The sequence below is a fragment of the Miniopterus natalensis genome, chromosome 4 (assembly GCF_054644295.1).
Source record: "Miniopterus natalensis isolate mMinNat1 chromosome 4, mMinNat1.hap1, whole genome shotgun sequence".
Classification (NCBI taxonomy): Eukaryota; Metazoa; Chordata; class Mammalia; order Chiroptera; family Miniopteridae; genus Miniopterus; species Miniopterus natalensis.
Window position 1 is genome coordinate 40,803,091 of NC_142084.1, and position 24,297 is coordinate 40,827,387.

Here is a 24,297-nt window from a genome sequence, read left to right on the forward strand (position 1 = left end):
CATGTTTGCTTTAATGACATTGTCAGATTAGCTGTGATTAGAGCACCTAAAAGGACAAAGATTTGGGATTTTCATTCCCTTTTTGTGCCTGCTTGCTAATAAACATTATACATGTGCCAGAATTTTCTTTGAAATTTGCTTCTATTATTACTGAGTAGTGAGGTGGTAGAGGAATGGAAAACCCCTTCTTGGTGGAGACCATTACCAACCAAAAAGAATCTAATTGTCATGCATAACCAATTAGTCTGGGCTAGTTCACATTCAGTGGATTTAAGAGAGAATAGGAAAAGAAAAATTAGAGACAATGAGTACAGACAATTCTTTTAAGAAATCTTATAAATGGGAACAGAGGTTTAGGGCCATGACTGGTTTGGAAGGCGGTGGCAGTGGGGGGAGGGGGAAAGTCGAGAAGGATTATTGCATTCTTTCTGAGTAGCCAATAAAAAAATCTTCCCTATTTTTTTTCTAATCTTATCCAATACATTGAGAGTAACACAAAGAAAAATATTGAGCACTTGTAATGCTCAAAACACATATTAAGGTGTTTTCAATAATTCATATTCTTAATGTGTCACAGTCTACATCTGAATGTGCACATATGCAAGCTATTTATCATCCCAAAGAGTTTTGCAAATTAGGAAGTATATTTAGACCAATAAAGTCAGTTTTTCAACTTTAAATGTTTAAAACAGGACAATCTTGGGCTTTCCATTCAGCAGTTACTATTCTGTTCCAGCTCTGTGGGATGCCGTTCCCTTTCAACCACCACAGACCTTCAACAGCATTTGTTCTTGGGAGTATTTTGTTTCCATAAACAGAAGGTTGGATAGGAGAGAGGGACTATTTGTTAATGAACCCTTCTCTTTTTCCAAATCTTAATCCTGATCCATTAGAATGCTTAATTTTCTTCTGTAATAAAGATGCCCCAAGGTTATTTTCCCTGGTGAATTAGCTGGGCACAAATGAATCCTGAGTTTTCATAGCCTGACTTCCAATTTTTTTCTTTTACAATTCCCTGCCTGGCAGAATCCTCAAATTGAAGACTGACTCACACAGACTGCTGGATTCGACATTCGGATTGAAAGAATGAGTTTCTTCAGCTGACACTAGTCATTGTACAGAACTAATCAAGGAAAGGTGAGCCTTAATATATGCTGATAGAAGATGATTTGACTTTGGGTGGTGGGCACACAGTGCAATATACAGATTTCCTATCATAGAAATGTACCATTGAAACCTATATAATCCTATTAACCAATGTCACCCAATAAATTTAACAAAAAATAAAATAAAGCAATAAATTTGGTTCTGCATGAAATGTGTGTGTGTGTGTGTGTGTGTGTGTGTGTGTGTGTTCTAGCAAAAGGCTTAGTCAGACAAAATAAATTAAGTATACTTAGACCAGGCACATTCAAAACATTTCTAACCCACTAATCAGATGTTTCTATAAAAACATCTCTAAATTGATTCCTTTTGGAAAGTATAATTTTGAAACTGATGAAAACAAACCTCTATTTTCCACCAGATCTAATGAATTGCTCTACTTTATTAAACAAAGAACTTACTCTGTATCTGTCTTCTCCTCATACAAAAAGATCTCATTTTAATAATAAAAATAGTAAATATTTGAATTCAAGTTGTCTTTTTTCTGAAGAAAGCACAAATTCTATTCATGTTTTAAATCTAATCTCTGTTTAAAGACAGTCATTGGTAAAGTATGAGAATTATTAATATTAACTTACATTTACACTTGGCTTCTTAAAGGTTCTTCACATTCATTCTCTCAAAACCTGTGAAATAGGAATGGACAAGTGTTATTGCCATTTTACAGATGGGACAACTAAGGTTCTGAAATTTAAGGGACTTGCTCAAGGTCCCACAGCTAGTAAGTGCTATAGGTAAAATCCAATTACATGGCTCCAAACTCCAAATCCAACAGTCTTTCTTCATTTATGTCCCATTTGAGTATCTAAGCAGAAAACAGGGATCCACCAGTACTGTCCCTGTTTCCAAGGGGTTACATATCAAGCCCTTCTCGACTAATTTAGTGACTGAATTCCAGGCTCGACTTACTTAATGGACTACCATAAACACCATAGAATTTTTATTAAAAAAAGAAAAACAAAAAACCAACTTTCAACCCTCAAATAAGTTCATGGTTCAAGCATAATAGTCTATTTTTTAATGTTTTTTAAATTTATCTTTATTGTTGAAAGGATTACAGATGTCCTCTTTTTTCCCCATTGACCCCTTCTACCCCATACCCACTAGGAGTCTAAAGTTTAGAAGTAATGAAAAGAAATATTTCTAACAAATACTGTATTTATACTATAATATTAAGCAATAAAAAAGTCTAATATAAACTCATCAATAGTTAGAGAGGGAAAATAGAGTACATTTGTTAGGAAAGAGACTGAGCAAGAGTCAAATAAAGTCATGCAATTGCTATACAGAGCCCACAGAGCTATCAGTCCAAGGTGACAGACTAAACACATATGTTTAGTTTTTATTCCTTCACAAACCCCACTTGAAAATATATTTAAAATATATCTATTTTTTTAAAGAATAAATCCCTAACAACACTGGAAACAAAAAAAAGTATACTCAATAGACTGCAAATTTGGAGGAAATAAAAAGCAGATGAAATCAGACTAAAGAAAAATCCAAAGCAGAGAAAACTGCAGACACATACTAGGTGTGGGAAGGGCTTCTGTGAGAGACGTTTGTCTCTAACAACTGTGTCAGGGAGAAACTGGAAGCTCTGAATTTATAATTGTGGGAGCAGAGTGGATGACATTATCAAAATAAGAAATTAAAGAAATACCTACAGAACTGATGAGCTAGCTGTGTCCCTTCTTCTGTTTATACAAATCTGACTGGGGTTTTTGCTTCCAGAAGATCTAATTGGGAAGGTGTGTTAGAAAGGTGTGTTAGGGCAAGAAATGGAAGCACAGTCAAGTCCGAGGTAACTCTAGCATTCACAATGGACACACACACACACACACACACACACACACACACACACACACAGAAGAAAGGGAGCAACTTCCACATTCAGACATATCTTGCACTTGCAATCCTGGGGTTTCTCAACCTGCACAGCTGTTCCCAGCTAACATACTCTAAAAGAAAGCATGTCGACTTACACAGAAATGTTTTAATTCTAGAAAAAATGTTATGTTCCTAGAAAGAAATATCCTCATTTCCAGAACAAGTTGTAAACCCAATTAGAAAAATTAAATCATAGGATAAATTAAATATATGGAGGAATGTATGTCCACAAAAAGGCACTGGGCCCAGACTGTTTTATGGGTGAATTTGTTTCAATAAAACCAATGATGTCCATTTTATTTAAATTGTGCCTAGACATTAGAAAAAAAACAAACACTTCCTAACTCATTCTGTGAGGCTAGGACAAACACATACACACATACCAAATGCTATCCGCTGGGTTCTAAGGGCCATATGTCTTGCCAATGATTACATTAGATAGAATTTTTTTAAATGCTGAATAGAAATGTTATAAGACACAACATACATTTTCCTATTACCCCAGTCTCAGTTTCTCTATGAATCTCATCTAACTCTACTCATTTTTAAAACAAATTTGGCTCCTCTAGGCATTTGAGTTTATAATTCTTATCATAGACCAACTTTACTTGTGAATATGAATTTTAAAATTCTTACTAAAATATTAGCAAATCAAATCTAGTATAGAGTAAAAGAATAAAGTGTTATAACTTAAATAGGGCTTATACAAGGACAGGTTTACCATTAGTAAATTAATTCACAGAATTCACTACATTATATCACTATATCACCATTTGATAGATACACACACACATTTGAAAATTTTATACCATTCCTGATTCTTTTGCAATTATTAGTAAGCTAAGAATAGAAGAAAACTTCCTTAATTTGTAAGAATGTATCTGACATTCTTGAGGGTAAAAGGTGAGAAAGAATTAAGATAAATCATCACTATTATTCAAAATTATTCTGGAGCTCCTAAATAATGTGGTAAGAGAAGAAAAAAATCAAGCACAAATATTAGAAAGAAAATAGACAAAGCTTTGAATTTATATCTATCAACAAAGTGTTTGGAGGTCCAATGTCCTTGAAGGGTGGGATAATTCATCTATTTGGTATCATGCATCCACATTTATAACTAAATAAATTGAGGTTATTGGAGAGAGTGAAGGTGAAACTCACTGGGTTTTATTTTTAAGAACAATGTCATTGAGAGAAAAAAAAAGTGAAAGCATTTTTTCAGGTTTTTTTATTGAACACCTACTACACTGTTCTTAGATCAGCTCCAAGAAAAGTGAGAGTCTTTAGAAAGGTATGTAACCTCCAAATTTAACATTTTCCTTTTGGAGAAAACAGGATCTCCTAACAATGTAGTTTCCTTATATGATACAGTGTCCAAAGAAACTCTGGTAAGAAAATGAGATTTGCCTATACCTGCCCTACCTTTTTCATAGGAATACTCTGAGTTTTTTTAAGTGTTCCATCCTAAGGTGGGCAGCATGATTGCTATACATGCTCATCCTTTTTGCTTTTAAAAGTTATGTGACCAGGGACTGTATCTGTTATATGCTTTTCCATTATAAAGTCCAAATAAGGAAAACTTTTAAAATGAATATAATTAAACAAGCATTTAAGTAATCTAGAAGACAGAAAAAAAAATGGACACATTCTAACCCCTGGAGCGATCATCGTTAAGTGGACTCAGCTGGCCAGATCTGGAAAGAGCTCACTGGTTAGGTGAGTCAGAGCATATGATAGTAAGATGAGAGTGTTTCTGAAAAGGAATTAGGAGGGCATTCCGGTCAGAGTGCATGGCATATGTGAAGGCTATGATGGCAGGAGAGGGTGAAACTGGACAGAACTTGCTTGAAAGATGTCAAATGTATTTGACTAAACTCAAGAGCACTAGGCTAATAAGTAGGGCCTTATCTGTAAAAAAATAACAAATGCAGACTAGTGGGATTTTAATTTGTAATGCTGATAAAGAGATAAGATAATGGGGAGTTTTAGTTTCATGTAGTTCAAGGAAGAAGACAGTGAATATTCTTGCAGGATTCCGGGCTGGGAGTGTATGTACAAGCTAACTACACAATGGGTCTATTCATGTAGAACTGGCTCTGAATACAGACAGAAAGAGGGGGTGGGGTGGAGTCATTCATATAAACTCTCTAGTTCCTACCAGGTATTAAGGATAAAGAAAAGAAATTTTCTGGGGAAGCATGACCTTAGCCCAGAAATAAAAAAGGGAATATCTCCAAGGAATAAAGTAGGTAAGTAAAAGAGCTCAGAAAAGTTGTTAAAAATAATATCTAAAACTTACTATCCTTGAGGCATGATTTTTTTTTGGGGGGGGGGAATCTTACATGGATAGAAATCACAAAACTATAGCATCAATAAACTTTACCTGGGGTGACTAACATCAACATACTATTATAAATGATAAATAATGACCCATAACCACATCCTTGAGACTAACCTAATCAGCATTCCCTAACGTTACTTAACCACAGAATGCTTTATTATTATCAAATGTTGATGAAACATCAACCTGTAGGATTTTCTTATGCACACTTGATTAAAGGGGGACAACAAAAATAAGTGCTTAAGAAAAATCGCAAAATTGAATTCACGTTTGAGAATATTAAATAAAATCACAGATAACTTTAACAGCAAAACATTCTTATATTTAGAGATAATCAAATATTTAGAAGTAAATGTTATGATGTATAACTTAGTTTAAAATACTTCCACAGACATATATACATTTATGAAGCACATAAAGCAAACTGTGGACATTTTGTTGAATCATTTAAATCCAAAAGGTAGTAGTGCATGAAGCAGGGAGGCAGGGCAGAGCTGTGGGGCCTGCAGAGCAGCGGTGGGAGCCTGCAAGATCACCCCGCCATTTCAAGCCACGGAGTGCAGTGTCATGGACTGAATTGTGTCCCTCACTTAAAATTCAGATGTATACCTCAGAATGTATACATCTTAATTTGGAGACAGGACCTTTAAAGAGGTAATTAAGGCAAATAAGATCACATATTGAGCCCTAGTCCGACATGACCAGCGTCCTTAAGAGGAGAGCGGAACACCCATGCACACCTACCTGCACACACTCACACGGAGGAAAGGCAATGTGAAGCGCAGCAAGAAGGCTGCTGTCTACACGGAGGTATTGAGGCCTTTGAAGAAACCAAACCGGCTGACACCTTGATCTTGGGCTTCTGGCTTCCAAAATTGTAAGAAACAAGTTTCTGTTGTTTAAACCACCCAGCCTGTGGTATTTTGTTATGGCTGCTAGCAAACAAATACAGTTGTCCTTCCAAATGTATTCAGATCAGAAAGCGGGAAGCAAACGTCCTTGAGATGCTGTCTAAACTATCCAGCATCCTTAGGCAAAGCGACCTCTAAGCCTTCCAGTACAGGGACAAAGGGAGTGGCTGGGAAGTGTGCCTGACATCCATGGGAGGTGACAGTTGTTAGAGATGGCACACTGAGAATAGAATTCTGAAATCTAAATTCTAAATTCTTTACAGCACAAAACCCATCCACCGGTTTTGTACATCTATGTCAGAACAGTCGTCGTAAAGCCTTTGGTAGACAAATAAAAATGAAAAAATGTGTAAGGCTTTGCTACAGAACACACTCTGCATTAATATTACTTAACTTTAATCAATAAATACACATTTTTAAAAAAAAACACATGAAAAGCTAGAAGTCTGTCATTGTCTCCAACTCAAAATTCAGATAAGTTAATGAAAAACATTTTTTTATTTCAAAAATATAAATTAAAGATTTTAAAGAAGGCTTTCCTTCAAACTTTATCTTACATGCAAGCTTCGTTGTCTCGTTCACCTCTATATAAAAATATAAGTAGAACTGTTTCCCCATAAAATTCTTTTCCCAAAGTTACCAAGAACTCTTTAAGAAAAGCCTAATGTAGCACATGCTAATGTAGATGGTGTTGATTTCTCTTCCACAAATTACAAAAACAAATTTAGCAAAAAGATTTATCCTCACTACTTAGCAATGTTGCTGTGGGCCTTTTTGCACTGTTTCTAATTACTTCGTTATTTTTCATGTAAAGCAGAAAATTTGCCTAAAGGCTCAGCTCGACAGCCTTAGAACAATAACCCCCTTCTTGGCCATCTCCATGACCTGTTCCCACTCTTCATTTCCTTTGACCTCTCTTGGCCACCCATTCATTCTTGAAACTTCTTTCTCAGCATCACAGACACTGCTCTTCCCTGGGTCTTTCTCAGATGCTTTCCTCTGTTTGGCAAGCTTCTAGTTCGGCGATTTTCAACCTGTGTGCCACAGCAGGCACAATGGAGTGTCGCAAGAATTTTTAAAACATGCAATGCCTGACTTTTCCCTTAGATTGTCAAATAAAAAAATGACAACAGCCAATACAACAATAGTGGTCCAATGTGAATGAATTAAAGTTATACCTATTTTTTGGTCAGATCAGCAAAAAATATATGTTTTGGTGTGCCACAGAATTTTGGTAATTTTAGTTTACGTATGCCATGGGATGAAAAAGGTTGAAAATCACTCTTCTAGTTGATCTAGTTAGGATTAACTGAATGTTCAGTACAAGGATTGTCTTGATTTCTTTGACCTTTTCTTTTTCATTTTCGGTCCCCAATGAAATGCATCCAGCTCCTGGCTTCAGTTACTGATTATTTCACACTCATATTTCCCTTGGGGGTGAGGTGTGCAGAAACCTGACCTGGACCTAGGCCCACAGTTCCATATGCGCTTAGATTACAGTCACATCCAACTGGAATGTTTCCAACTGTTTAACAAGTGAATTCTTCTTCCCATAGAAGCCCCTCTTGGCCCTCCAATCTGGCTTCCTTTCTAGGTACCCTGATGGATTCACTGTCTGTCTTCCTCACCTGGCCACTTTGCTCACATATCGTGTATGGCTCCTTTGGTGCATTAATACCGGAGTTCAGTCGTTTTGACAGAGACTGTAGGGTCCACAAAGTCAAAATATTTACTAGATAGCCTTGCACAAAAAATGTTTCCCTGCCCCCTATCTAGCAGATAGCTCTATCCTAACACTTAGTGGGTTGTTTTAAGCTATTTGCATCCCCACTCCCCCATTTGTTATTGGTTTTTTAAATCTCTATTCCTAGCATAGAACCTAGTACAGAGTATTTACTCAATAAATATTGGTGAACAGTTTTGAACTCCCTTCCCTCTAGGAAATTATTTAAAGTCATTTTTGACCCTTCCTACTTGATCCCCTAGATTAAATCTGCACACCCTACCCCCAAGGGGAAAAACAACAACAATGCTTGGTTGCATTAGATTGTTTGCAGTAATTCCCTCTTTCTCTTTCCATGCCCTTGGTTAGTCTCCCCCAGTAATGACTCTGGGCTTGCCCACGTTACTTGCTTTGGTCAATGGGGTAATAGCAAATGCAATGCAAGTGGACACATGAAGAGTATTTGGTCGCTGGGCTTGCCTTTCCTTGCTGTGCTTGGAACCCTGATACCACCCCAGTTTCTCCACCTTTCCTCACAGACTTTCTTTACCTTTGTGATTCTCCTCTGAGCCTTTTGTGTTTTATTTCCCCCAGGGAACCCTAAAGTGAACACAACATCACTGGCATATTCTCTGAGACTCAGATCCTTTACTGCATCTCAAGTTTGAGGATCTTTGGAATTAGCAATTGTAAAATGGATTTTCAAATGTGAATCAAGAAACTTAAAGTCATAAGAAAATTTACCCCAAGGACCCATGAAAACTTGGCTTTTAAGTGCTATCTTGAGTATTTCATCTTCAGCAATTATCGTTCATTAATCAATAATGATAATACGATGCTGAGGAAAGTCATTCTACCTACAATTACAGTAATGCCCACTTAATGAGCTGCTTGAACCAGAAGTCAAAGAAAGTATCCTTGAAACCAGAAGACCTGCAAAGCTGTATCCAACCCACCTTCCAAGGAAAGGAAATAACCATTGGAAGACAAATTGAGAAATGTAGTCAAGTGTATTAATTATATGTTCATTAACAGTACAAAGCAGGGACTATAGAGGTGCGGCGAGTACTGTGGGTACAGGACTTACTGGAGGTAGTTAATTTGCATGAAAACTGGTTTAAATCCACTGAAGTCATTTTCCCTAAAGTAGAGCAGAGAAGATGAGAATACAAATCTCCAACAACTATGGAAAGTTTGTGTTGTTCTTACCTAAAAAAAGGCAACCCTAATCCCTTACAAAGGCAGATCTATGCCGTAGATCCACATAAACATTTATACTAAAAGATCTACCTTAGAAAAAGCAATAAATTCATTTTATGAACTTATAGGGCAGATCAACAGGTAATATTATAGGAAGGCAGACTTCATCTTAATGTCAGGGAGAATTATTTTTATTGTGGCAAAATACGTATAAATTTGTCAAGTTGTGGTATTGAGTACATTCACAGTGTTGTGCAACCATCACCACCATCCATCTCCAAAACTTTTCATCATCCCAAACTGAAACGCACACACATTAGAAAATAAACCCTCAGTCCTCCCTCTCCCCAGCCCCTGGTAACCGCATACTACTTTCTGTCTGCATGAGTTTGACTACTACTCTAAGTACCTCATATAAGCAGAATCATAAATATCTGTCCTTTTGCATTTGGCTTATTTCACTTAACATAATGGCTTGAATTTCATCTCTGTTGTAGCGTATATCAGAATTTCATTCCTTTTTAAGGCCAAATAATATATACAATAGTTTGGCTCTTGTGAACACTGCTGCTATGTCAAGCCCCTGTTTTCAGTTATTTTGGGTGTATATCCAGAAGTGGAATTACTGGATCATACAGTAATTTTTATGTTTAATTTTTTGAGAAATTGCCATACTGTTTTCTACAGCTGCTGCTATTTTATATTCCCACCAGAAATGTACAAGGGTTCCAATTTCTCCACATCCTTGTCAATACCTGCTGTTTTCAGCTTTTTTATAATAGCCATCCCGTTAGGGCGTGAAGGAAGACTTTTTAATAACTAGATCTGCACTACGGTGGGATGAGCTGTCCCAGGAGATGGGCTGGTAGATGCGTTCCACAAAAAACTGACATGTTCACTAGTGCAAGTCGTGCATGGTCCAGGTATGTCTGATCACAGAGTGAGTAGGGGCTGAAATCCAGCCAATGTTTCACATTCCAAGGTGCAAACCCAGGTGTAGAGCTGCCCCTTCTGGGAGGAAGCAATAACTTTTTCTTCCTTAAAAATATTGTCAGCTGACCAGGCCATGTGCTCCAAGGGACACTGGTTTCTTTAATGCAAATTAAGGCACTTATAAAAGCTACCGGTTATCCTGGCTGACAGACTCCTCATCATGGGGATTCTGTAGATAGAACAGATTAATAATACCTGGTCCAGTTAGACCAGATGACTACTAAGGCCCCTTTCAATGGTGATTCTCTGTGGATCTCTCTGATGTTTCCACAAAATGCCTCTCAATGCTTTGACACCCTGCACTGACAGTGGAGTCTATCTATAACCCCTCACCTTGAATCTGGGATCTATGGCTGTTTGGGTATAGAATTCTGCAGAAGTGACACTGAACCAGTCTCCAGGCCCAGACCTTACGAAACTGGCGGCTCCCACTTCCTGTCTCCTGGAACAGTCCTTCTTGGAACCTAGCCACCACGCTATGAGAAAGCCTAAACCACTTTGTGGAGAGACACACATGGTGAAAAACCAACACCCATCACCAAGTAAGTGAACTATCTTAGAAGTGTAGATAGTTCAGCAAAGATGAGCTGTTCCAGCAAAGATGAGCTGTCCCAGTCAAGACCCACCCAAATTGCAGACTGATGAGTAAATGACCATAGTTGTTTTAGGGCGACTTTCCTTAGGTACAGTACATAACCAGAACAGTCCGTAGCATAATATGACCAGTTAGTTTTCCACATGCATATTTCCACAGTATGCCTCACACCAGCACTGAACTGAAAAATTCTGAGGCAGGGCCTTCTTTAAGGACCCCTCAATTTTTTCTCTCATGTCACAGGCCACGGCCTTTGTCTCTCATCTCCTCTCCCACTCCCCAATTTAGGATAAAATCATTATTATATCAAGATGCTGAGACCCATCTTCTGCAGCATCTGCACCCTCATTGTTTGGATTTCCTGAGGAATCACAGGTTTCTCTGAACCACACACTGGACCCCGCCACAGACTTTCCAGGATCTTGCTTTGTCCTGGGCTGGTAGCCTTGGGGTGCTGGCTTCATGAGACAAGATAGAAACAAAACATACTTGATCCAGTAAACTGCGGTCTATGTTGGCTCTTCAACTTGCTCTGAGTTTAAGAGGGAGCATACAATCCAAGCGAAGTGGTAGGGAACGCAGAGGAGAAACGGCGCTTAGACCCTGGCCGCCGCTGTCTGCAGTGGCTCCATCACAGGTAAAATCTGCCAGCATTTCCTAGGAAGGGAATGGGTTTCTCTGCATGGCCTTCCTTGGTTCTCAGGCTTGTCTGTTGAACTACCCTCCTTCCTGCATTACCGCCACCCTCCCCTTCATTTCAGGAAGGAAATAGTTAAAACAAGACTCCAGCCCTTCAGGGCCTGGGAGGGGGCGGCTCTGTGCTTTATAGTGGCTGCCTCTAAGGACGTTCTTGCGTCCTAGAGTGGAGGAGAAGGTCTGGGAGATTTTGGAAAAGGGGAGGACAGACAGAAGGGGCGCGTGGGTTCCTCTGGAGTTTTGCTTTCCTTGCTAGCCCTTGCGTGCGCGCTCACAGTCATCCCTGGCGGCTGTGGACAGGAGGCGGAGAGGCTGCATCCCAGCCTGTGCCCAGGGTCTGTGGAGACCTCCGCGCCGAAGCGGTGCCCAGGCAGTTCTCCGAAGCAGAGGCAGCAGCGCAGCCCGGCCGGCCCGCGCGGAGCCCAGCACCCACGCCACCCGCGCTCGCCGGCTCCGCTCCTCCCGCCCAGGCGCCGCGCGGACCGGGCGGCTGTCTGCGCCTACCTAGCTCCACGGTCGGTGCAACTCTTTCCTCTCGGGGACCGGGGCGGGGGCGGGGCGGGGGCGACGCCGCCGGAGCCCCTGGGGTGGGAGGAGAGGGCGCGGGTATCATTTCCGCCCGGTGCCCTGCGCCTTGGGCGACCCTCGCACACAGGCTGGCACCACCTGCCCAGGGGCGCATAGTGGCGCGGGCGCCTTCCCAGGAGGGGTGCTGTGGGGTCACGTCTGGGTTTGAAGAACTGATTGAAAGCCCCGCAGGCTCCCCAGGCGGGATTCGGATTTTTAGTTAGAGGAAAATATACAGTTCTCCCTGGGTCTCCCTTTTCCCCTGGCGCGCAAGAACTTTGTGGAACAGCACGCCCTGGTCTCAGGCTCCAACGCCTGCTTGTGAGGGGTGTCCCGCAGCCTTTTCTTGCTCGCCTGCTACTCCTCCCTGCACAGCGGGGTTGCCAAGAGTAGCCAAGGGCACTCGGTGTGAGTGACAGATGTTTTGGAAAACCCCCAGTGCAGCTGGTTTGGAAACCTGCCTGTGGACATCTGGGCATTTGGTTCTATGCTGTCCTTTAAAGGGCACTTGTTGCCTTTCACGTGCAGAAAACTAGGGCTGCTTGTAGATAACCGGCCTCTGTTTACACCATCCTAATGGCGTTCCGGATGGAGCTGACGGCGGAGGGGGTTGGGTGGGAGGCAAATTAAAGTCAGACCTTGTCAGTAAGGACAGTTGCTAACTTCTTGCCCACCGCGCAAAGCCCACGGAAAACTTGTAAAAAGTACCTAGTTTTCTGTGTCTCTTGTAGATGTTCATGGCTTCTTCTGTTCCCCACCCCACCCCCATCCCTTCTGTTTTAAGTGTTAACTAATTGAGAAACATTCTTGACAGTCATTTCGTGTAAACTACCTGCTCTGAACTCAGGCCATTTGGGTAAGGTTGGAATTTCCAAATTACTAATTACGGTACAGGTGAACTTTGATCCTGAGAATCAGATGTTAAATGGTTCAAGTGTAAGCATAAGGATTCAGTCCCCTTCCTTAATAATAGCTTTTGAACCTCAGCAAATTCTTGGGCACCAAGCAGAAGAATGCTGGATGTATAAACCACGTCCTTGAGGTCTGAACCTGAGGCCCTTCACTAGCGCCTGGTTAGGACTGATTATTCCAAGCACAGGGTGACTTAGATCCCTGGAAATGAGCTACAGACTCATCCTTGGAGGAACATGCATTTGAAGAGGCTTCTTTTGTGTGGTTCTGTATTTTTCGCCCATTATAAACAGTATTCGCATGTCTTTGCCAAGGATCCCTTAGCTCTGCAGTTTAATATGTGTAGAAAGCTGAGGGAGATGTCATCAGAAATGATTTCTGTGGCAGGGTCATTGTTGGAAGAGAAGGAAAGTGATTTTAACAGTACCTAGCTCACACACTGATTAGAACCCACAGCGTTGGCCTCCTCGCCTCCTGCTGTAATCAGCTGGCCAAGCGAACTGGCAAGCTGGTGATCAAACACTAAGGGCACCTCTTGTGGGTGGCGGGACACTTCCGATAGCCAGGTCAGTCCACTAAATATCCTCCTAGCAGACTCGAAGGGGCAAGGAGACATTCCGTCTCTGGAAAAAGCCTTCCCTCTCTTAGTTTTAATAAAACTCAGAGAAGGTTCCATTCCGATTGAGAAACTCGGAGGAGGCTTTAGTCATTAAACACACCAGATGCTGAAGGATGCCCCCTCCCGTCTCTGATCTGGAGAGGACGACGATAGCTGCTTTGTTCTCAGAGCTGGGTCTCCAACGCCGAACGGGCACAGCGTCCATCAGTGTTCACTCAGATACTCACTCCAGAGTGTAAGAAGCAAGAAAAAACTGCCGACCACTTATAAGTCTAGGCAGACCTGACATGTACATAGTATGCACTGAGCTTAGGAAAACTGATGTTTTTATCCTGTTTTATCATTTATTTTTATATCAGACAGAGTCAAGTCCTATAAGCAAAGTAAAGTGAGGTACTGTCTCTTCTTGGCCATGAAAACTTGACTTAACTTCTTTAAGACTCAGTTTCCTTATGAGTAAAATGGGGATATTGGCCACAGCTACCTAGAGTTGTAAAGTTCAAGTCAGATAATAGATCCATGCATAATACATTACTACTGCACGTGAAATGCTGCTGTTTCAGGTTCCTCGGGAAAATCCCTGCAGAACGCCAAAGTATGCAGTATTTGCCCCTTGTATTTACTTTAGATCTTTTATACAACTCGAATCTCATGTCCTCCACATATTGACTAAACCTAAGCTTTACTGATAACTGTCAAAGGTAACTCAAAATCCCTAAAAGTGGTTAATGCCAACCATGAACAGACTCAGAAAAAGGACATGATTTTTTAAAATTAAATTATATGTCACACACACACACCACTGCATAAATGAACTTATGGTCCTCATTTAAAGATTCATAAAAACTAACCAAAAAAGAAAATATAAAACTATTTAAATGTGAGGAGCCATTTTTATTTACCGTTGATTACTGTTCTAGCACCAACCCCTCGCATTTTCCCAACATCTTTTAAGGATTAAGGTTGAAACATCTAGACTTCCTGGGCAAGAAAGACCACTTGCTCTCCAAAAGTGACTAAAACAAGCATACCAACAAGCAGATGTTCTTTTGAGAACATCTAACCACCCTCCTGAGTCTACTGCTTCACTGAAACTCTGGAGGCTTCACTAAAACATTTCCGGTGCTAAGGAGGCCTGAGAATGAGATGGCATGGCTAGAGGGCAAGAGCTCAGGCTCAAAGCTGGATTAATGTGCCTCAGAATCACCGCACTGCCGCCCACCACCTGTGCCTTTGGCAGGCCTCTTGACGTACCTGCGCGTTTCCCTGCCTTTGTAGTGGAACGTGCATCTGCTTCACAGCGTCGCTGCACAGAGGAGATGGCAGCACGCACGTGGAGGGCGGGCTCAGCACCGTCACTAGGCATGAGACGGGTGTCCCTCGGAAAACCAGGGGTGCCCCTGGCCTGGGAAAGTCCATTACTCTCAGTTTCACTCATTGGCAAATATCGTGCCCATAATTTCTGAGGAATGGAAAAGCCAAAAACTCCTGTCAGAAGATGTAGGTTGTACACATTAATCAAGCTTTTCAATAAAAATAAATATTTCCTTTATCAGTTATATCATGCTTAATCAAAACTAAAATCGTTATATGTATTGATGGTGTTAACCAGAGTTCTGAATTTAAATTAACATTGTGTAACACTTAAAACGGCTACCCCTGCTGCATTTGAGTCCCATGTTCATTATTTACCACGGGCAAAACAGCACACATTTTGGAACATTGGATTCTTAATTATAGAATTGGTAATTTTGTGCCTTAACACTATGTAACTTTTGCTCAACATACAATGCCTTTTCTCTTCCACTAATAAAATTTATCTCAACTCTCAAAGATTTTTGTAATTCAGGTTCTTATCAGCCTAGTGTAGTGCATAGAAAACTGCAACTTGTAATCTACTCCTTAAAGGAAAAACTGACATATCCTCATGTGTATTATATTCTAGATGTAAGTATAGCTGTGGACAGAGATGAGAGATGTGCATATGAGTGTGTTTGTGAGAGAGAGAGAGAGGGAGAGAGGAAGAGGGAGAGAGGAAGAGAGAGAGGGAGGGAAGTGGGGAGGGAGGGAGGGAGGGAGAGTAAGAGAGAGAGAAAGATAGAACTTGCCCTAATAGAGCTTTGCTCTTTGCTGGTTTTGTTCTGCTTGGGGTAAGCTGACATAGATACATCTTATCTAATTACCAAATATATCCTGCTCTTTAACTGAAGCAGTAAATAATCATTGACTGCAGTCTTACTGGCAGCTGGATGTTGTAACCAAAATTATTTTTTCTCCTTTTTCTAGGTAAAAAACACCACAAGTGAGGGTGTGAAAGCAACAGAGTAAGAGACGTTTCCTCAAATTTGCATCAAGATGGAAACCTTTTGCTTCAGGGTGTCCTTTTGGGTAGCGCTGATTGGATGTGTAATTAGTGATAATCCTGAAAGCTACAGCACAAATCTAAGCACTCGTGTGGACGATGTGACCACCTTTCCTGGGACAGAGCTCAGCTTCCTGGTTACCACTCATCGACCCACTAATTTGGCCCTACCCAGCAATGGCTCAATGCACAGCTATTGCCCACAGCAGACTAAGATTACTTCAGCTTTCAAATACATTAACACTGTGATATCTTGTACTATTTTCATCGTGGGAATGGTGGGGAATGCAACTCTGCTCAGGATCATTTACCAGAACAAGTGTATGAGGAATGGCCCCAACGCGCTGATAGCCAGCCTTGCCCTTGGAGACCTTATCTATGTGGTCATTGATCTCCCTATCAATGTATTTAAGGTAGGAAGCAACCACAAATGTATTTGCAAGTTTGAACACATGCTCTGATTCCACAGGGAGAGTTGCTGCAGGCTTTTCTGACCTCCTGAATTTTAGTCTGTGTTTTTCCTGAGAGCAGTTTCTGCTATCTTACAACTAGTGGCATTTAAAATTTTTATTACTTGTTAAATGTTACACTTCTTTTTTAACTCAGTTGTTAACCAAACAGTATTTCAGGAATGTCTCCTCAAAGTCATGGTTGTTCATGCATCGGATTCTCATGCCAGCCATGAGCTTGCTGAGTGGATGGGCGATCTTGGGGAGATCAATTGATTTCTCTGAGATTCGGTTTTCAAGGTGAGTCCTACTAAGCCCAGAAAGTACATAAAATAAATATATTCAGTTGAAGTTACCTTTTTAATGTGATGCTGTTCAGAAGCCCTATATCCACAGTATGGCTTGAAAGGAAAAGCACCTATTTTATTTTGACTGGACTGATGATTGGAGCCAGAGCATGTGCTGGCTTTCCTCGGTTGTCTGGGTGACTTAGAGATAATGGAGTCCATGCAATAGCACGTCATGTTAACCTCAGTGAGCAGTATTACTACAACCATTTAAAATAAGCATCAGTTTACAGTTGCCACCTTCATTTCTTCAGTTTACATTTAGGGAGTGCCCACTGTGTGCCCACCTCTGAGCTGGGCAATATGGTCCCAAGACAAATGAAACAAAGTTAAAGTGGGAGAGGAAGATAACTAACCCACTATTACTGTGGTCACCTTGCTTTCAGGACTATTTAGAACCAAAACCAACTAAAGCCAAAAGGAATTAGATAGGCCATACTTGGTCTGTGATTGTGGGGGGAATTGCTGCAAGAATTCAAATGAACTAAAATTCAAATGAAATCATGATCTGTGCCAGATACTATGGAATGTCTTTATTCTGAGCCCAGGAAAAGCACTTTCCTCAGCCTTTACTTTTCTCTTCTGTGTATTAGCCCTAGAAATGAAACTATTCTGGGAAATCATATTCTGAAATAAGACATAAAATGGCAAGTTTTGTCAGTTGAAGACATAACTTTTAAGTAGAACAGTAGTAGCCTTTTGGTTTCCAATAGATACACTTAAACTGTGGCAAAATTATACTAGCATACCAGAAAAATAAGTGCTCTAACAATAAAGATGGAAGCAATGATTACAATTTTCAACACTACAAATAAAAAACATTTCAAAATTACTCCAATACACTGCAAAATTGGGGAAATTAGACAACAAATAATAATTTTTTTTAAAAATCACATACCATCCCTTTCCACAGAATAGCATGAATACATGTGTTTTCTATTTGAAATTAAGATGGGATTTTAGAACTGAACAATGATGCAGAATGAAAATGTGTAATTAATTTAAAATGTTTAACATATGCTACAGAAATTTAATTTTTTTCTTTATAAGGTTATTTTTTCTTTATGAAGTATTATGTGTACTCAACATCCAACTTTTTCATGACATACTTCTTTACTCAAAGATTTGAAAATGTTGATATGATTCATTCAAAATGTGACTTCAGCAGTCACGGTGTGGAGTATTAAACATTGATTATTCATGCTTACATACCAGTTAACCAATCCATTATGGCTCAGGAGGATAATTAACCATCTCTGAATTAGTAATTCCCATTTGGCCATGTGCAAAGCAGCTTCTTGACAAACCAATATTTGCAATTGGTGGGGAGGGGACTCACTTGTCACTTTATGGTGCTATCTGCCAATCAACAGACCAAACTTCATTTCTATCCCATAGCAACATTTTCAGTCAGATCATCTGGACTATCTCCAAATTTGTTGAAAATCCAAAACGAAAAAATCCATTGCTTTACATTCATATCGTAATGGATAAAAATTAGCATATTCTTATTTGACTATGTGGTTCTTACCTCTTGGGAATCCAATATGGTCAGCCTTCCATATCCACAGGTTCTGCTTAGGCAGATTCATCTGACTGCAAATTGAAAATATTCAAAAGAAAAGGTTCTGTTGTTACTGACAGGACTGTATAGTTAGGCCTATGATGGTTGTGTCTACACTAAACATATACAGACTTTTCTTCTTGTCAGTATTTCCTACATAATACATTATAACAGCTATTTACGCAGCATTTACATTGTATTAGGTATTATAAGTAACCTGGATACTATTTAAACTGTACAGGAGGCTGTGCATAGGCTATATGCAAATACTATGCACTTTTATATAAGGGTCTTGAGCATCTAAGGATTTGGTTATTGGTGGGGTTCCTAGAACCAAACCCCGTCAGAAACTGAGGGATGACTGTACTGTAATACCTACTGCAGTTTTAAATACTGTAGTTTTAAATAATGAAGACAGTGTGAATGTGGTGTTTTTACATCACAGGAGTACATTTGTATAATTCCTGTTTTTCTAAAACTCATGTAGTGAGTCATTTAACCAACACTACTTTTAGAAAGTAAGCCTTTTGGTTTCGACAAAAAAATACTCTTTAGTCATTTCAGTCTTTTTCCAGAGGAAAAGAGAAAAGCATTGGCATGAGCTAAAAAACCTTACAGTATTTGGGGGCTGTTTCTACTTCCTTCTCTCAGTCTTCTTCTCTAGGTTAGGAGGCCATAAGATGTTGCTTCTTCTCTGACTTCTGTCCACAATAGTCAAGAGAAATCCTTCCATGCAAAGTGAGCACCAGGCTCTCACGCCTTTGCCCCACAGCTGCCTCCTGCTGTAGATTCTGATGCTTTGGGGTCTCACATATCAGACCTTGACTCCTGTCCAACCAAGTCACACTACCTCTTTACTTCAGGGCCAAGTAGCAGCTGTCCATCTCACTTTACTATTATGTTTATGTATCTCTGAAATGAAAATAAGTGGAGAACACTCTATTAAAAGGATGCATGGATTCTATTAAAAGGATGCATGGAGCTTCACCCCCCCACCCCCACCCCCATTAGAAAAATTAGGTTGAAAGGTGAATGTGAAAGTATCTGCTACGCTCTTCAAAGAATGATGAGTTTTCAAATCACACCGGTCATTGTGTTTACCAGTTTACTTTCTTGGATTTCAAGCTTAATATGGCCTTGCAAATGACAATATTGAAGAAAATCTGTTACTAAGTTTATCAAAGAATCACTCTATCTAGTTTTTAATTGTTCAAAAAACAGTATCACTAATTTCAAGAAAAGACTGAAACGAACAGGAGGGAGGAAGGGAAATGAGTTAGCAGACCCTTTCAAATACCCACACGTATAACCTAAACTGATGAAGGATTCAATTTGTCAAAAAATTACATTATTTGATATCCTGAATTTTCAAGAAATGCAAAAACTTAACCATGTAAATTAATCTATATATAAAATATATGCATTCATTACAAAGCAATTAAAATAATGTATCTGTTTTAGGGACAAAAAATAACCCCCAATGACTTAATGGCAATACAGATGGAAGTACAGAACTTAATAATTGTGTTCTTTAATGATTCATAAGATTTTGTTTATGCCATGAAGTGTTGTCTATAGGGAGATGGGTTATAATTTTGAATAAAGTAGAAACCCTAAAAGGGATGTTTGTGCATGGGTGGGCCAGGGCTTAGCCCCACGTGCTTTCAGGATAACAGCTCATCCATATGTGCATGCAGCTACTCCCATAAACCACTGTACCTTGGCCTATTAAATAAAAACAGGAATTTGGGGGCATACAAGTGAGAGAAGTAGAGCGGAGAAGATGCCATGGTGGCCATGGGAAGAAGGAAGAAGTTGAGTCCGATGGCATAACATAAGAATCTCTGATGTGCATAGTGGGGAGTTGGAACCAGTGATGTCAGAGATATTATTGTAGGTGAATACTGTCTTCACGGAACACGTGAGGTACAGCAGATCTAGGGAAACGAGCTAAGCAACCAGTGAGAGCATCCAGTAACTGACTGTTGATTACTAATTCGGTCTAATCTAAGCAACCACCTCTTGTTGAGGACAACAATGAAAAATAAACAAACACAATTTCTGTGTGAAATGATCAGGAATTTTCTGCAATGGAAAGTCAAGCCTCCCAATATGTTGCTCTGGCAGAGGATCTGAGAAATGAGGAAACCAAAGATGTTCACACCAAGCCAATTATCTGCATATTCACACAGCCTTTGACATCTTATACAACTGGGATCCATCCTGTCAGGGCAGCCATACAAAAGTTGTTTCTCAACACATCAAATCATCAAGGCAATCAATTTCTGTCTTAAAAGCAAATTGCCACAACATATAGATTTTACGCCTCAAACATAATAGTTGTTCAATAAATGCTTACTGATAGAATTTGGTTTGATTAGGGCCTTTGCTGTTAAAATCAACTTCTAATCAGATTTCTCTGAGATCTTCAAATTAAAATAATGATGATAATTTCTTGGAGGGATTCTTCATTTATGGACAAAGCACAAGATATTATCTGTGGTCTGCACATGCTATTCCCCCAAGTAGATCAAATTACCAATGAATTGCATAAGGAATAAGGATATTGTCAAGCAAATAAAAACAGACCTTTCTCATGTACTCCAGTAATAGTGCTGTACTCTTAAAATTAGATGCAGAAACTCTGTCCCTGAATTTTAAGACAGAAAATGTGTCCTTTGACCAAGATTTCTGCCCCCTGGTGCAATGCCTCCCTGCTAGTTTTCCTTGGACGTAGCTCTGACTCTGTCTCCTTCAGGTTCCTCTCTCTTCCCTCTTTTCCCCTGCCTGTCTACTCCCACTAACGTGCTCCATCTGAGAATACCGTGATCCTTCTGCCTGAAAGATTTCTCCCTCACGCCTCCTCTGGCTTACTCCAGTTTATTCTTCGGATCTCAGGTTAGACATCTCTTTGGCAAGTATCCATGACCCAGCATGGATTCGTGCCTTTCTCCTGTGCTCCCACGACACCCTCTGTTAACCCTGCAATAGCACTTAACACACACTCTATTGTGTTCACCAGTTCACTTGCCTGTCTGACCCACTAGACTGCAAGTTCCTTGAGGCAAGCTGCCATCATTCTCATTTATCATTGTATATCCTGCATCCAACACTGCGCCCAGCTTAAAAAATATTTGATGAATGAGGAAAATAAGAAAATGTACTTTAGTTGCCTTCATAAGAATGTTTTTCTCCCACGCAATTCCAGATCTAAAGGAAGACTTGCTGTTAGAATTTCTACTTTTTTTCCTTCAAACCAGGAACGTCTCAGGATCCATAATGTGCAAGCAGAGCAGAGCAGCACATAACAGGACTGCTCTCTCCCTCTCCCTTTGTCTTTAGAGGTCGAGTTCTTTTCCTATGGGTTCAGGCATTGTGTTGTATCATTTCCTCTCTCTCTGTAAAGATAACCAAGCCAAGGGTTCTTTCCAGGATTTCTGTGCAATATACATTCTTTGAGCGTAGTTGCAATTGTGGTTGTGCTTGAAATATTAAACGTACAAGTGATTTGGAATATCAAAATGAACATTCATATCACAAAAGATTTCATTTGTTCTTCAGAGAATAGGAAATAGGTTGATTTTCTGGCATTGTTAAGACATGCATTGCAGAAATCCATTATGCTAAACCAGGTGACAAGAATATATGCACATATAAAACGCCAGAGTGATAAATTTATTACCCAATTTGCTGTTGGAAGGAAGTTGCTGTCTGGAAAGTCTTCAGAACCCTCTCCAACTCTACCTCCCCTTCTGACTTCTCGTTTCCTGTGTCTGGGAACCTCGCTGCTTTCTCTCATGGTTATGTTAAGTAATTATTCTCATGTGAGGTTACTCTGTTAACCCTCAGCATGTGGCTCACAGCGCAGTTATACCATTTCTGATGGGGGATGGAAACCATAGTTTGGTTTTAGCCCTGTTCTCATTAGGAAGGTGTTGAGATGTAAAAAGCATCGTTCCCGATGGTATTCCTCCATCAGACAGTTGAGCTCATGAAAGAGTTTGCTGTATTCTAAATTTAACATAAAGTAGTGATGCGTGAAGTTTTGGCGGAGAGAGGAATTTTCACATGGTGCGCAGCACGTGCGTGAGTGCTGGGCTGATCCCGGGGTGCTGATCAATGAAAGCGGATGTTCTGGCTCTTTCAGGCTGAAATACTTCTATAGTGTCTTCATCTTATGAGTTGCCAGGATGTGAGTGTTATTTCTTTATTATCATACAAAGTTTACACAGTTAGTCTGAAGAGTGTGAGAAGTAAAATGAAAGAGGGTGGGGGATCAAGTTACTGTCTCTGGAACTGATTCTAAGACGAGAGCAGTTAAATAAGGAATGTTCTAAGAAATTCTGTCAAATACATTTGATAGACTGCCAGAAATTCTGCAACTGCCTTCTAGATCTACCATATTCTCCAGGGAGTTTTCTATAGCCGCAATTTTATTTTAAGCTAGGTCTGGTTTTTCTTGGAAAGGCTTTCCTACATTATAAAATTAATAACTGAAATTAAATTCCGTGATAGAACTGAACATAAGCATCATTCGGTGTTAATTTTTGGTAGCCTTATTTTTAAATTTAAACATCAAAAATGTTATAAAACTACATACTATAAAATGTTTATTTAAATTTCAAAGGTTTGAAGTCCCCAGTGTTCTTGGACTCAGAAAGCAAAAATCAAGTGTACCTTCAGAAAGATTTAATATTATTTTTGAATATGCAATTTAAGCATCACTTTTTAGAATTTAAACATATCCAAGTGTTTTATTGACAATTTTTGCCATCACAACTTTTAAAACAACTTACTTGGAGACTAGTATCGATAAGGAGAGGTAGTCAAATTATGCTTCTCATAACACTTTTCCTAAACACAGTAGTCCTATTGTTTTAGTTCAAATTTTATACTAGAAGGTAATGGGGATGCCATCTGCTTGGCCATTTGGTTACTCAGTTACATCAGGCCTTTCTTATCTAAGTGTTCTTCATTTATTCATTCAAGAAGTATTTATTGAGCTCCTACTCTATACCAGTCATTGGAGAAGTAGCAGTGAACAAAGACAGGCAGACATCCTTGCCCTCATGGAAGAAAAAGATAAGCCAGTTAAATAAGTGTCCATAGTACATGAAATAAGTGTTAAGAATAAAAGTAAAATGGGCAAGGAGGGAGAGGATATTAATCTAAGAATGGGTGGCTGAAAAAGGCCTCGACACAAAGTGACAGTTGAGTAAAATCTTAGGAGAAGGGGCACAAACCACGCCCCTAAGTGAGAGCGCTGCAGCCGAGGGGCTGGAGAGGCTCTGAGCGGGGGCGCCGCGGGCACAGGAGCATGGGGCAGCGCAGGACATGGGGGAGGCGGGCTACACGGGCCCAATCTCAGGGGGCCCATGTAACTTACTGCCCAACCCGGGACATTTCTGAGAGTGAAGACAGACACTGTCAGTAGTGACATCTGCACAGCAGGCATAAACAAACGCTGCCCTGGATAAACCAGAAAGCATGGTTCCCCTACCAGTACACCCTTATGAAGACTTTATCACTTTTCTCTGGGGGAGACAGGAAGCTTTTAGGAAATGTTGAGGAACATTTCCTAAATTAATGAGGGGGAAATATGCAATATTACTATGTTATTTATACCATAGAGTATGCATATTAAATAAGAGTAATGTTACCTAAAGCTTAATTAGTGTTTGCTCTGTTGCCAGGCTAACTCATTGGATCCTCACAACAAATTTATGATTCAATGCTACTGCCTGAATTCCAAAAAAAAGAAACTGAGGCACGGGGTTCAAGGATTTCTTTAAGGTTACACAGCCAGCAAATGGCAGAGCCAGGGTTTGGATCCAGTGTGATGTCAGAGGCCGTGCTGTTAGCTAAGCTGCCACTCTGCTTCTCTCCCATATACCCACCTCATCAGGCAAACTTCATAGTTATAAAAATGGCATCTGTAGTACAGAAATATGTTTTCAAAGGCTGTGT

At 40.0% G+C, this 24,297-nt stretch overlaps 1 protein-coding gene and 1 long non-coding RNA gene across 2 annotated transcripts in view; one reads left to right on the forward strand and one right to left on the reverse strand.

Annotated features, from left to right (window-relative positions):
* Positions 1-1,751: 1,751 nt before the first annotated feature.
* Positions 1,752-24,297, reverse strand: part of LOC148093262 (uncharacterized) — a 99,612-nt gene continuing 77,066 nt past the window's right edge. The window contains exons 4-6 of the long non-coding RNA XR_015714395.1: positions 18,298-18,362; positions 14,863-15,070; positions 1,752-1,790 (exon numbers count right to left, since the gene is read on the reverse strand). This is a non-coding gene — a long non-coding RNA (uncharacterized LOC148093262). The remainder of the gene's footprint in view (positions 1,791-14,862; positions 15,071-18,297; positions 18,363-24,297) is intronic.
* The window catches only part of EDNRA (endothelin receptor type A), a 49,972-nt gene continuing 37,612 nt past the window's right edge, over positions 11,938-24,297 (forward strand). Inside the window, exons 1-2 of the mRNA XM_087816504.1 lie at positions 11,938-12,025; positions 15,895-16,383. Of these exons, the coding sequence (XP_087672630.1) occupies positions 15,964-16,383 (420 nt within the window). The 5' untranslated portion in view covers positions 11,938-12,025; positions 15,895-15,963. The remainder of the gene's footprint in view (positions 12,026-15,894; positions 16,384-24,297) is intronic.